The sequence below is a fragment of the Calliphora vicina genome, chromosome 3 (genome assembly GCF_958450345.1).
Source record: "Calliphora vicina chromosome 3, idCalVici1.1, whole genome shotgun sequence".
NCBI lineage: Eukaryota > Metazoa > Arthropoda > Insecta > Diptera > Calliphoridae > Calliphora > Calliphora vicina.
The window spans coordinates 41,928,963-41,942,921 of NC_088782.1; the positions used below are offsets into that span (position 1 = coordinate 41,928,963).

The window sequence follows — 13,959 nt, forward strand, 5'->3', positions numbered from 1 at the left end:
TCAAAAAATGTATCTAAAGTGCAAGTACATCCAAGATTTCTGTTTTTTTTTTTTAAATTAAATGAAGATGGTCACACTTTAAATGCTCTCATCATAGAGCATGAGCTCAAGAGAGACAGAGAGAGAGACGCCATATAAAGCCAGAGTTGTTTTTGTGTTTTGTAAAAGGCTGCTGTTGTTGTAAGTTTCTCACTTTAAGAATGATCTCCTCTATCCAGACTTTTGGTTTTCTTATTGACATGTATGACCACATATTTAGGCCCGAAATAGGGTGAAAAGTGGGCCGAATCTGATGGAAATAAAAAAATGAAATGGAAACAATCGTAATTAAAGTTAAAAGCTCAAAGCTTTATTCTAAACACTCTCTTAAAATGCTCCTGCTAACTTATAGAGAATTCAAGCTTTATTAAAAAGCTTTTCTTTTTTTGTTTTTTATTTATTTTTTGCGTAAAAAATCTGTGTATTTGCGTGCTCGTTTGCGTACTTTCTTAAAAGCATTGGTTATTTTAAAGCTCTCTCTCAAATGATGATGACCATGATGTGAGTGATAGTGAGTATGAGCTCGTTGCATGACCGGCGGATAATCATAGAGTGGTTGGTGCTCATGATGCTGCTGCTGCATATGCATATACCTCGAGGACGAGGGATTTATGGAAGCTGAGTAGTTGGATGAATTGGCCGGTGAGGCTGGCGATAGGGGTGAGAGGGGCGTGGGCGTATATTGGCCACTTCCCCTCTGCGAAGACAGTAAATTGTGTGCCGAGGAAGCATCGAATGATTCGAATGACATGCCTTGCTGTTGACGTTCCACCCGTTCCAGTGATTGTAGTGAGGATGAATGCTGGCTCGAAGAGGTAGTGGTGGTGGTCATCATGTCGTCAACTGTATTCATCATATGTAGGGGTATTTCATTTATACCCAGCTGCTTATTAAACTGGGAATTAGCTGCCATATTAGTGTAATCATAGGAAGGATAAGTATAGGGCAAATAACCTGCATGATGAGCTTCAGTAGACACCACCGCGGCCGCCGACGATGCATTGCGTGAAGTGGTATTAATGAATTTCACCTCATTGGCATTGCGCTCCAGACAGGAACTGAACACTATGTTTATATTGTTGGTGCTTGAAGACAAATTAATGTTTGCCGGCGACATGGGCGTAGAACTACACGATGACATGCCACAGGCTCCGGCACCTGGACCGACACCGACTCCGACACCGGCACAGCCTTCTGAAGTGGAAGGATTTTGATTTAGGTTGGTCTCTTTGCTGGAGTTACGTCTAAAACGGCTGTCATAGCTGCGCATACTTTCCGTACCCTCCACCGAGGACAATGTGTTAGTGGCAGTGGTGTTGTTATTGGCAAAATTGTTTTTATATTGGAACTCCAGGGCATTGCTCGGCTGGAAGGGGTAGGTTTTGGTGTTATTCAAAATATTGCCCGTATCCTGTTGACCTTTGGACAAATATTGATGTATGTCTTCGCTAGTGATTTGCAGATCTTGATCCAAATAGGTGTTGCACTGTATGTAATTGCTGCAGCAATTGTTAAATGTTTCGGCATCCTGGTGGAATTGCACCATGGTAGACTCTTCATATTTACAGGGACTTTCACAGCATTTGCGTGATGTGGAGGGTCGGTCATCGGAAGAGGATCTAGATTTCCATTGTTGTCTGCTTTGTGACCTGTGGGGTTTTACTGGTGGCTTCTCGGGCTCTACTGTTCTATGTCGTTCTCGTTCTCTCTTATTTAGCCTCACTTCCGACTTGTGATGTGGTCTGTCGTCCATAGTTTTCATTTCCGTTGTGTGCTGTGGTCTGAGTTCGTCTGCACTGTCATTATTGGTGCTGGTCTTACCATCAGCCAGAAAACTCCATCTTATCGGAGAAGGGGAACAAGCATATTCAGGTAGATCATTACTTAAAGCATCTTTGGATGTGTGTCTTTCTATAGTTACCTTGGAAGGAGAATCATGCGACTTGCTGTCACCACCATTGGCTGCATATTGCTTGGCCCGATCGAAGACGGACGTCAGCGAGCCCATTTGACTGTTGGGCCGCGAGGCGTTCAAAGCCCTTAACGAGATTGAGCTGTAACTTGGTTGTCTTTGCTGTAGTTTCTTCTTGCGCATGGTTACCGAGGCCGATTTAACGGAGTTGTTGCGGCTCAAAGAGGAACGTGACCCATAGAGACTAGTCGAATCAGTCTGATAGCAATAATCCGATGAAGTGCAACACGATGAGGGCCGCCTTGATGAAGTGCCATACAGATCTTCGGCAAAATATTGGGCCAGTTCAGTGCGCGAACTAGAACAGCAGGCAGTAGATTTTTGCACAAATATCTCTTGAATTTCTCGTTCGGTACACAGGGGATCATTGCAGGTGTTAAGCGATGTTTGGGAAACATCGGTAACGGAACGATGTCGTCGAGTGCAAGTGTGACCTGAGGATTGACCCTGATGCAGATGACCATTTGGATGTCTGTCCACTGTCCCTTCCAACTCGTCAGCTGCGCGTACTCCATTGGCATGCACATGATTGTTGTCGCTACGTTTTCGCCGACGATGATGGTGTGAATGAGCATGATGGGCATGAATATGAGACGAAGTACTGCGAACTGAGGCTCTTGGTGCACTATTGCGTATAAAAGGCTCTACTATATTATCGGTGCCATTTTGATGTGGATCATGCACATGATGGTGCGACTGATGAGGTGAAGAGTGCGAATGGCCGTGACCATGGATGTGACCATGCGCATGGGGTGAAGTATGACGGCTGTGCGGAGAGGTATGACGACTGTGGGGTGAAGTATGGCGACTGTGTGGAGATGTATGACGGCTATGGGGTGAAGTATGGCGACTGTGTGGAGATGTATGTCTGCTGTGAGGTGAAGTATGACGACTGTGTGGCGATGTATGACGACTGGGATGTGGACTATGGCTGTGGCTGTGTTTGCGTTGCATATGCTGATGGCGATGATGTTGTGGAGGTGGTGGTGGTGGTAGTGGTTGTTGCTGTTGTTCTTGTTGGTTAAACGGCAGTGAATATTCAGCGGTGCAAGTGGTAGCTGTTGTGTTGGTGTTCGTTTGCCAGTGCTCGTTGTGTTTTTGCTGTGGCTGTGTCAGATGTTGCGGCTGCTGGTGCTGGTGCATTTGATTATCATCACATACAATATCCTTGTCATAGCTACACTGTACGTGATGATGATGTTGATGCTCCTGTTGCTGCGTCTGTTGTTGCTGTTGCTGATGTTCATGTGAATGTTGTTTTTGTAGTTTTGGAGTTTGTGGTTGTTGTTGCTGCTGCTGCTGTAGTTGTTGTTGTGACTGTTCAGCGCTCGTTGAATGTACACTGGCAGTTTCAGGAAGTGAGTCGTTCCTCAGTCAAGGCCCGCTGTTCTGGTAGGCATGTGCTTGCTGACGAAGGTGATGGGGCACAGAGGCAGCGTTCCGGCCCTGGTGTGTATTTCGGCCGTCTCCTAAACAACGCTCGGATGCAGCTGTTCAAATTAAATTTAAATGCCATGAATTTATTTTTATTTTTTTTTGAAAGTTTCAGAGGATTAATCATTTAAGGACCTCTTTAGGTTTACAAAAGCGTGCTGTTCGTTTAATGAGGGGGAATTTCAAAGCTTTTTTCTTTTAAGTGGTCATGCTTTAAAGTTTATTATTTAACTAATGTACTACATACTTGCCAATTTTGCTTTCATGCTTTGACTAAAACATGCTGTTTAAAGTTTTAAGTTTCAAAATAAAAATTAAAATGTTAAATTAAATTAAATTTAGCTTATATTAAGAGTAATATTTATTGGCATTTTTTTTTATTTCTTTAGCGGTGTTGAATGAGTTAGTAATGGTGACAATTTGTGTTTAAATATTGGATTTTTTATAGTTTTTTTGCGGTGCTGTGGTGTTTGGTATTATAAAATTAAATATTTTAAGAGCAGTAAAATGGGGTTGTGAAATTTTAAGAGCTGAAACTCTGGAGTAACGCTATAGGCTATGGCCTACTTTCTGGTGTTATTGTTTAATCAAACTAGAGCTAAGTTTCGATTTTAATAAAATCTTGAACCAAACTTCTTACTATGCTGCACCTTATATAATCTTCGGAATGACATTTAAAATATTAGGGCTTGCTAACATCTTTCCTGAGCCAATCTTGGGGATATGCAATACTCCATATGATCTTCGACATTAACGAAGGGATTTGTCTGTGAGATATATAACCATGATAAACTATAGTGAAGGCTTTGATGACTTCTTCCTAATATTTGCAATCCTATTAAAATTTTGATAAAAATTTTAGTTTTAGAAACTCAATAAATATGTAATATGTAATAGAATCGTTATTTATTAACAAAACTAAATGAAATTTTCAAGGTTTTTTAAACTTGTCATTCTAAATAACAAAGTATAAAAAACTTGTCAAAAGGTCAAAGGGAATCCCGCAATTCCTAAAAATTGGAGTGAATATCCCAAAAATGGTAATTTTTACAATTTCGTCCATAGCATCCACATTTCCTTCTAGGCTGGGAAAATGCTTTGGGAATGAATAGAGAACATATCAAGGTTCCCAAAGCTGCTTTCCGTTTTCTGATCCCAGCTTTGGGATTTTAGAACATGTGGCCCAGTTTTGAAGTTTTGATAAAAAATAGGTCAATTTCCAAAGGGAGTAAAGCCGACATTTTCGAAAAATAGAACATATTTGTTATAGCAAAATGTTCTCCGTAAAGATATCTTACAGAAAAATATAAAATTATTATATGTTCTTAAAGAAAGTTTTTTTTAGTTTTTATAGAAGAGTTAAGTCACCTTTTCACCCCAAAAACAGCAAAAATTTACTATTTTTGAATTGAAAATCGTTTATTTTTGGATTCATAATTGATATTGCTATGAAATCTTTAGTATATTATTTGTAATTTAGCTGCCTAACTAAAAAAAGAAATTCGACTCCATTCGGTAGAAAAGTACGGCCGATATTTTTAAAAAAGCGGACCAAGTTATGGCAAGCAAAATATTAAAATTTCAATTTTGAAATGCCTATACCTAAAAAACACAAGCCGGTTTTTTCAAGAGCTTTCCAAAAATATAAAAAATCTTTGAAATCGGATGGGAAACAAAAAAATGGCACGTGTTTAAAAATTTTACTTGTAGAAGGTACCCTACTTTGAGCCCCCATAGGGCCGCCCCTTGAACATCTGTAGATCCCATTTTAATAACTAAAACTCGAATTCTCCTTGGATATGTCCAAGTCAAATTTTGTTCCGGTCGGACTAGCTGTTTAGAAATGCCAGATTTATTTCCAAAAAATTTCGATCCTGCCCCACTCTGCAGAGTAAGGAGCAACTGTTAAGAATGGTTCATTTATCTGTCATACCTCGGCAAATAGATCCCAGTGCAAAGAGATTAACATGGTAATGGCTAGCAAGATGTTGATAACCCATATCGGGACAAATAAAAGTGGGAATCTATAAGAATGGCAGAACATATATGGGGCTGATACGTGTAAGAAACACTTCGTGGACTTATGATTCGTAATAGGAGAGACGTTTCAAGGTGGAATGCAGTGTTAACGAATCATTAGATACAGTCGAAAACTTGGAGAAGACAAGGTATGGTTTCTTGGAGAAATTTGACTGTACGGTCCATGGGAAGTATTGGGAAATAAAGTGAATAGCTAAAGTGGGTTTATAAGATCAATGTTCTTACTTACAAAGGGATCTGGTTGAACAATTAATAGTGGAACCTGTAGACCTAATAAGAACAGAACAAGATGATGCAGATACGAATAATGTCGCCAGAAAATGTCCTGAAACACAACGTGAGACGTTCAGTGCCATATCAATCGCAATCGGATAAAAATTTCGAGACAATTTTAATGATAGAAATTCAAAAAAACTCAGACTTTCTTTCAATTACTATTGTCTCTGAGGTCGAAAACTTGGGGTAGAGAGGGAGTTCTTGGGAAAAATAAAGTATCGGAAAGTTAATTGCACGCAGAGAAAAAATATAGTTGGGCATGGTTACTGTAACCATTTCAATATTGTTACAAGTTTTTTTAACTATATTATAGTCACAGTAACCATTAACATGATTGTGGTAACCATAATATGGTTAATTTACGATTCACATGATTGTCTCAACCATATATATGGTTACAGTAAACAAATATATGTTTGTGACAACTATTTATATGATGAAGGACTTATCATATTATGTTGCTCTCGGCTTAAGGCTTATCATAAGAGACTAAACATATATTTGTTTACTGTAACCATATATATGGTTGCTACATTAATGTGAATCGTAAATTAACCATATTATGGTTACCACAATCATGTAAATAGTTACTGTGACTATAATATAGTTAAAAAAACTTGTAACAATATTGAAATGGTTACAGTAAACATGTCCAATTATATTTTTTCTCTGCGTGTGAGTGGCAAGAGTTCACATATCAACATGCTTCAGAGATCACAACTCGATCTAGTTGGAAAGGGATTTCCTTCACGATACCTCTTGCCATAAAGATCGGGACAATTAAAAGGGTAAACTGTAGATCAAGGCAGTTCTGATCTGAACATGATTCGGATACTTTTGTAGTTTTAAGGAAATCGTGCACCGAACAGAATGAAATTCGTACTGTGAATCATTATCGGTAGATTATCGGTGAATATGGAAGTAGACTTCAGCTGTCAGGCTCTTGGTGTAGAGGAGATAATTTTTCATATTATTTGTGAATATTCCTAAGTATCGGGAAGTGAATTGAATATCAACATCACTCTTAGATATTTAATGATAAAGAGCCGTGTTTCAATTTTGTTAAAATTATATTTGAATCATAATTTCTTTAAAAGAAAAAAAAACACATTCAGCCCAAACATGAATAATAAATCCGCAGTAGATTTTTCCTATTCAAATTCAGTGTTGACAAGTAAGAGAACTATATTCGGCTGTGCCGAATCTTATATACCCTTCAACAAATTATACTTTAAAATACAAATTTTAAATACTTTTAGGTAAACAAAATTTAAAAAAAAACTTCCCTAAATTTTTTTTTAAATTTAAAAAAAAAGATTTTTTTCAAAATTATTTTTTAAAATTTTTTTCAAAATTGTTTTTTTAAATTATTTTTATAATTTATTAGTGAAAAAATCTATGACAAAAACATTTTTTTGTTAAAAAAAATGCGAGTTAAAAATTTTTTTCTCGATTTTGACCCGTTGTAGGTCAAAATTACTATAGCCTTTTATACATCGTTGCAATGGACTTTGAAATATGTATCTATCATTAGATATCCATATTGTCGATATTAATGAATTAGTAATCCAGATATAGATCAAAAATAGGGCAAAAATCACCTTATATCTCAGCCATTTGTGGCCCGATTTTCTCGATTTTAAATAGCAACAAAGACGGGAGAGTTCCCAATATATTGATGTATCAATCATGTTTGTAAGTTATTTGGGGGCTACGGAAAGTTGATTTTAATATACAGAGGTACAGACGGATAGACGGACATGGCTATATCGACTTTGTGGGTTCGCAAATGAAATATGTAGAAACAGAATGACAAACTTATATATTGTAAAGAGTATAAAAATGGGAAAAAACTCCCGTGGATTTTTTATTCATGATTCGGATGATTATGAATATCACAAAACAATATGGGCCATTTCATAGTAAAAGAAACAAATTAAAAAATGCATGGAATTGATGCAGGTATAATTTCCTTTAAGTGCTAACTTTATATCGAAAAATTCAATAAGCGGAAATGAACGAATATAACAAAATAAGCGTGACATATATGAATGGACTGCTGACGAAATGTATTTCTGTAATTTAAGCCATCATCAGAAAACATAAATGAAGTGCTTTATAAAAAAAATAATTAATTTAAAATCAAAGTGAATTAAAAATTACAACAATTGTATTTTGTTTTTTATTTTTCTCTTTTTTTGGTCATTTAAAAGATTCTGTTTTTTTTTTCAACTTTGCTTCTTTTACTCCATTAAAACTGTACAATTATTAAAAAAAAACAAAAAATATATATATTTAAAAATTAATATAACAATTTGAGTGATTTTGTTAAGTTTGTTTTGTTTGGTGTATTTGACAAAGTGAACATTTAACAGACGATATAGAGCTACCTGATGACACCTACACATTCTTCCATGAGCCGAATGACGCCGGAAATTATCACGATCATAATTATAATCGTAGTAACACTTGCGTATTGGATTGGGCGTACTGTACGCATTCGTACCGTAATTGGTGTAACAAGTTGAGCTGCCGGCTAAACTTGTAGTTGGACCCAACAGGTTAGTGCTATCGCTTAACGGATATGGACCCATGCCTTCAACCGTTAATGAAAATGAAGTTGTACCAAATACTTTAATTGTTTTATGTTTGTTTTGGTTTTTTTAATTCATGATCAAATTATAATCTCATAAATGTTTTTTTTTAGAAACAAACAAAAATATGTATTTGTTTGGCCAATTCAAGACGATTATTTGTTTCAGTGTAGTATTGAAATTTTTTGGTTTAATGAGTTGAGATAAAATCCAATTATAGCGATGTATATTAGAGATGTTTGTTTTTATTTTTTTTTTAGAGGGGGATTTATTTCAAATGTTTTAAATTATTTACCGCAAATTATAAATGCCAAAGAAACATATTCAATTATTTATAGAGTATGAAATTAAAAGAAATTTTATAAAAATTTAATTAATAAAAAATCTGTAAAAAAATCAACATTATTTTATAATTTAACCATTTATGCTAATTAAAGTTAAAAGTTATGATGCGTTGATAAAAATACCACAATATTCCGAGGAATATTTACAAATAGTTTAACTACACATCACAATCTTTAAGTTTAATTAAATTAACTGGTTATACAAACAAAATTTCTAGATGTTAAAAAGTTTTTGAAAACTAAACAGTCACAACTAATAACATACACAATAACGAGCACAAACATATTTAATTTACAATAATTTGTTTATATGAACTAATTGTTTTGAAGCAACTAAACAGCTAAAGAACTAAATTACAAATAATAAAAAATTAATGAATAAAAGGATGTTAGTTAAACTAGAACCGAACTAGAACAGAACTGGAACAGAACTAGAACAGAACTAGAACAGAACTAGAACAGAACTAGAACAGAACTAGAACAGAACTAGAACAGAACTAGAGCTGAACTAGAACAGAACTAGAACAGAACTAGAACAGAACTAGAACAGAACTAGAACAGAACTAGTACAGAACTAGAACAGAACTAGAACAGAACTAGAACAGAACTAGAACAGAACTAGAACAGAACTAGAACAGAACTAGAACAGAACTAGAACAGAACTAGAACAGAACTAGAACAGAACTAGAACAGAACTAGAACAGAACTAGAACAGAACTAGAACAGAACTAGAACAGAACTAGAACAGAACTAGAACTAGAACAGAACTAGAACAGAACTAGAACAGAACTAGAACAGAACTAGAACAGAACTAGAACAGAACTAGAACAGAACTAGAACAGAACTAGAACAGAACTAGAACAGAACTAGAACAGAACTAGAACAGAACTAGAACAGAACTAGAACAGAACTAGAACAGAACTAGAACAGAACTAGAACAGAACTAGAACAGAACTAGAACAGAACTAGAACAGAACTAGAACAGAACTAGAACAGAACTAGAACAGAACTAGAACAGAACTAGAACAGAACTAGAACAGAACTAGAACAGAACTAGAACAGAACTAGAACAGAACTAGAACAGAACTAGAACAGAACTAGAACAGAACTAGAACAGAACTAGAACAGAACTAGAACAGAACTAGAACAGAACTAGAACAGAACTAGAACAGAACTAGAACAGAACTAGAACAGAACTAGAACAGAACTAGAACAGAAATAGAACAGAACTAGAACAGAACTAGAACAGAACTAGAACAGAACTAGAACAGAACTAGAACAGAACTAGAACAGAACTAGAACAGAACTAGAACAGAACTAGAACAGAACTAGAACAGAACTAGAACAGAACTAGAACAGAACTAGAACAGAACTAGAACAGAACTAGAACAGAACTAGAACAGAACTAGAACAGAACTAGAACAGAACTAGAACAGAACTAGAACAGAACTAGAACAGAACTAGAACAGAACTAGAACAGAACTAGAACAGAACTAGAACAGAACTAGAACAGAACTAGAACAGAACTAGAACAGAACTAGAACAGAACAGAACTAGAACAGAACTAGAACAGAACTAGAACAGAACTAGAACAGAACTAGAACAGAACTAGAACAGAACTAGAACAGAACTAGAACAGAACTAGAACAGAACTAGAACAGAACTAGAACAGAACAGAACTAGAACAGAACTAGAACAGAACTAGAACAGAACTAGAACAGAACTAGAACAGAACTAGAACAGAACTAGTACAGAACTAGAACAGAACTAGAACAGAACTAGAACAGAACTAGAACAGAACTAGAACAGAACTAGAACAGAACTAGAACAGAACTAGAACAGAACTAGAACAGAACTAGAACAGAACTAGAACAGAACTAGAACAGAACTAGAACAGAACTAGAACAGAACTAGAACAGAACTAGAACAGAACTAGAACAGAACTAGAATAGAACTAGAACAGAACTAGAACAGAACTAGAACAGAACTAGAACAGAACTAGAACAGAACTAGAACAGAACTAGAACAGAACTAGAACAGAACTAGAACAGAACTAGAACAGAACTAGAACAGAACTAGAACAGAACTAGAACAGAACTAGAACAGAACTAGAACAGAACTAGAACAGAACTAGAACAGAACTAGAACAGAACTAGAACAGAACTAGAACAGAACTAGAACAGAACTAGAACAGAACTAGAACAGAACTAGAACAGAACTAGAACAGAACTAGAACAGAACTAGAACAGAACTAGAACAGAACTAGAACAGAACTAGAACAGAACTAGAACAGAACTAGAACAGAACTAGAACAGAACTAGAACAGAACTAGAACAGAACTAGAACAGAACTAGAACAGAACTAGAACAGAACTAGAACAGAACTAGAACAGAACTAGAACAGAACTAGAACAGAACTAGAACAGAACTAGAACAGAACTAGAACAGAACTAGAACAGAACTAGAACAGAACTAGAACAGAACTAGAACAGAACTAGAACAGAACTAGAACAGAACTAGAACAGAACTAGAACAGAACTAGAACAGAACTAGAACAGAACTAGAACAGAACTAGAACAGAACTAGAACAGAACTAGAACAGAACTAGAACAGAACTAGAACAGAACTAGAACAGAACTAATCAACCTTTTATTACATTTCCTTAAATTTAAACTAATAAATAAAAAACATACAAATATTGAAACTATTTAAGTAACAAAATGCTTAATAATGAATGAATGAATGATAGATTTAATTAGTTTGTTAAATGATTAATGAATGACATTGACAATTGACATGTTTAGTAGTGTTTTGTGTGTTTGACATTTTGTTGACATTTTTGTTTGTTATTGGTTTTGTTAATTCAAATATAAAATGTTTAATAAGTTGTTAAAACGTTTATATTGAATGTCAGTTCAAAACAAAAACAAGAATATAAATAAGAATAAAGTGGTAACTAAAATAAAAGTGTTTTGTGTTTAAGACAATTAACAATTTTGTATTTAATTTATAAAAAGGTTGTTGTTAGTAATTTGTTAATTTTTTTTTTAAATTTTAATAATTTCCATATTTGGTTAAACAAAAATAAAAATAAACATAAATTTTAATTAACTACACAAAAACAAAAAATATATATAAGTATGTAGAATTAAAGATATTTTTGATTTAATTGTTAAATGATTATGAATAGAAATATTGTCTTACGTGAATCATGTTGGGTCTTCTCCTCAGATACCATAAGGGCGGCATGTTCGATGCCCGAATTCATACTTTGTGGCTCCGAACTATTTGTGCAGTTTAGCATACTCCTGAAATTCGCACACTCTACGATTATGTTTTAAATTGTATGGATATTTTTTTTGTTTTGTTTGTTCTTATAATAATTTTTTTTTATAAATTTTTTGTTAAAAAATTTTCATTTTAAAAACATTTCATAAATTTATAAAAAAACTATGTGTATATTTTTCAAATACATTTGTAAATTTACCAAAAATATTTATAGAAAAATTTTGAAATGAAAGTTTTCAATTATATATTTCCATAAACTCATAGATTAATTTATAGATTTCACTACGTCCTAGATATATATTGTAACAATAGTTTTGGATTGATTTGATCTAGACCTCGAACTGGATCAGCACTGACTTTAAATTTATTAGAACTGAACGGGAAGCGATTTCTACCAGAAATTGAAAATAGATATTTCAGTTGTTTAGAAGTAGAATCTTTTCACCAAATATATCATTGTATACCAAATATATCATTGGAAATAGTATTAATATAGAAAAGACATATACATATTTTGATTGGAAGCTATCAGTTCTCAGAAAAAATTATATTATTCAAGAAAATATTGTCTACTAATAAAATATTTCTACTGATACTCCTACAAATCCCTTTTTCTTTAAATATTTTTGGCAAACTGCAAACATACTTAGTTTTCACCCCTTAATGAAACGTTTGAAATATTTTTATTTTTAATATTAATTACTTACTTTTTAATATAAAAAAAAACAAAAAAATCTTGACAATAAAAACTAAAAATATATTTTTTTTACTACTTGGAAGTTCTTTTTAGAGTTAAAAATTATGTATTTAAACAAACAAAAAATTTTACAAAAATTATAAAAGTGAAAAATCTTGACAATATTAAACTTAAAATTAATTAATAATAACTCAAAAATAAATACAAATTATAAATTAAGAACGGTGCGATTTGGACTGTTCAGTTATGGAATTACGTGGTGTTATTTCAATATCTTCAGTGGATGCTGTTTTACTAGTGTCGTTAATAGAGTCACGGCTAAATTATAAGAATAAATGAAAATTAATTAAAAATTAATAAAAATAACAGTTAAAATAAAGTAGCAAAAAGTAAACTATAAATGGAACCAAGGTCAATTTAGGAAAGCAACGCAGCGCAATTAATATTAATAATGAAATTCACTTGGACAGTTTGTTTAAATTGGAAAAAGTTTCGAAATGAACTAGTATTGAACTAGAACTGAACTAGAACTGAACTAGAACTGAACTAGAACTGAACTAGAACTGAACTAGAACTGAACTAGAACTGAACTAGAACTGAACTAGAACTGAACTAGAACTGAACTAGAACTGAACTAGAACTGAACTAGAACTGAACTAGAACTGAACTAGAACTGAACTAGAACTGAACTAGAATTGAACTAGAACTGAACTAGAACTGAACTAGAACTGAACTAGAACTGAACTAGAACTGAACTAGAACTGAACTAGAACTGAAATAGAACTGAACTAGAACTGAACTAGAACTGAACTAGAACTGAACTAGAACTGAACTAGAACTGAACTAGAACTGAACTAGAACTGAACTAGAACTGAACTAGAACTGAACTAGAACTGAACTAGAACTGAACTAGAACTGAACTAGAACTGAACTAGAACTGAACTAGAACTGAACTAGAACTGAACTAGAACTGAACTAGAACTGAACTAGAACTGAACTAGAACTGAACTAGAACTGAACTAGAACTGAACTAGAACTGAACTAGAACTGAACTAGAACTGAACTAGAACTGAACTAGAACTGAACTAGAACTGAACTAGAACTGAACTAGAACTGAACTAGAACTGAACTAGAACTGAACTAGAACTGAACTAGAACTGAACTAGAACTGAACTAGAACTGAACTAGAACTGAACTAGAACTGAACTAGAACTGAACTAGAACTGAACTAGAACTGAACTAGAACTGAACTAGAACTGAACTAGAACTGAACTAG

At 34.1% G+C, this 13,959-nt stretch overlaps 1 protein-coding gene across 1 annotated transcript in view; it reads right to left on the reverse strand.

Annotated features, from left to right (window-relative positions):
- Positions 1 to 427: 427 nt before the first annotated feature.
- Positions 428 to 13,959, reverse strand: part of LOC135953247 (glucose transporter type 1-like) — a 36,114-nt gene continuing 22,582 nt past the window's right edge. The window contains 3 exon segments of the mRNA XM_065503036.1: positions 428 to 1,170; positions 1,249 to 3,501; positions 11,903 to 12,006. Of these exon segments, the coding sequence (XP_065359108.1) occupies positions 437 to 1,170; positions 1,249 to 3,501; positions 11,903 to 12,006 (3,091 nt within the window). The 3' untranslated portion in view covers positions 428 to 436.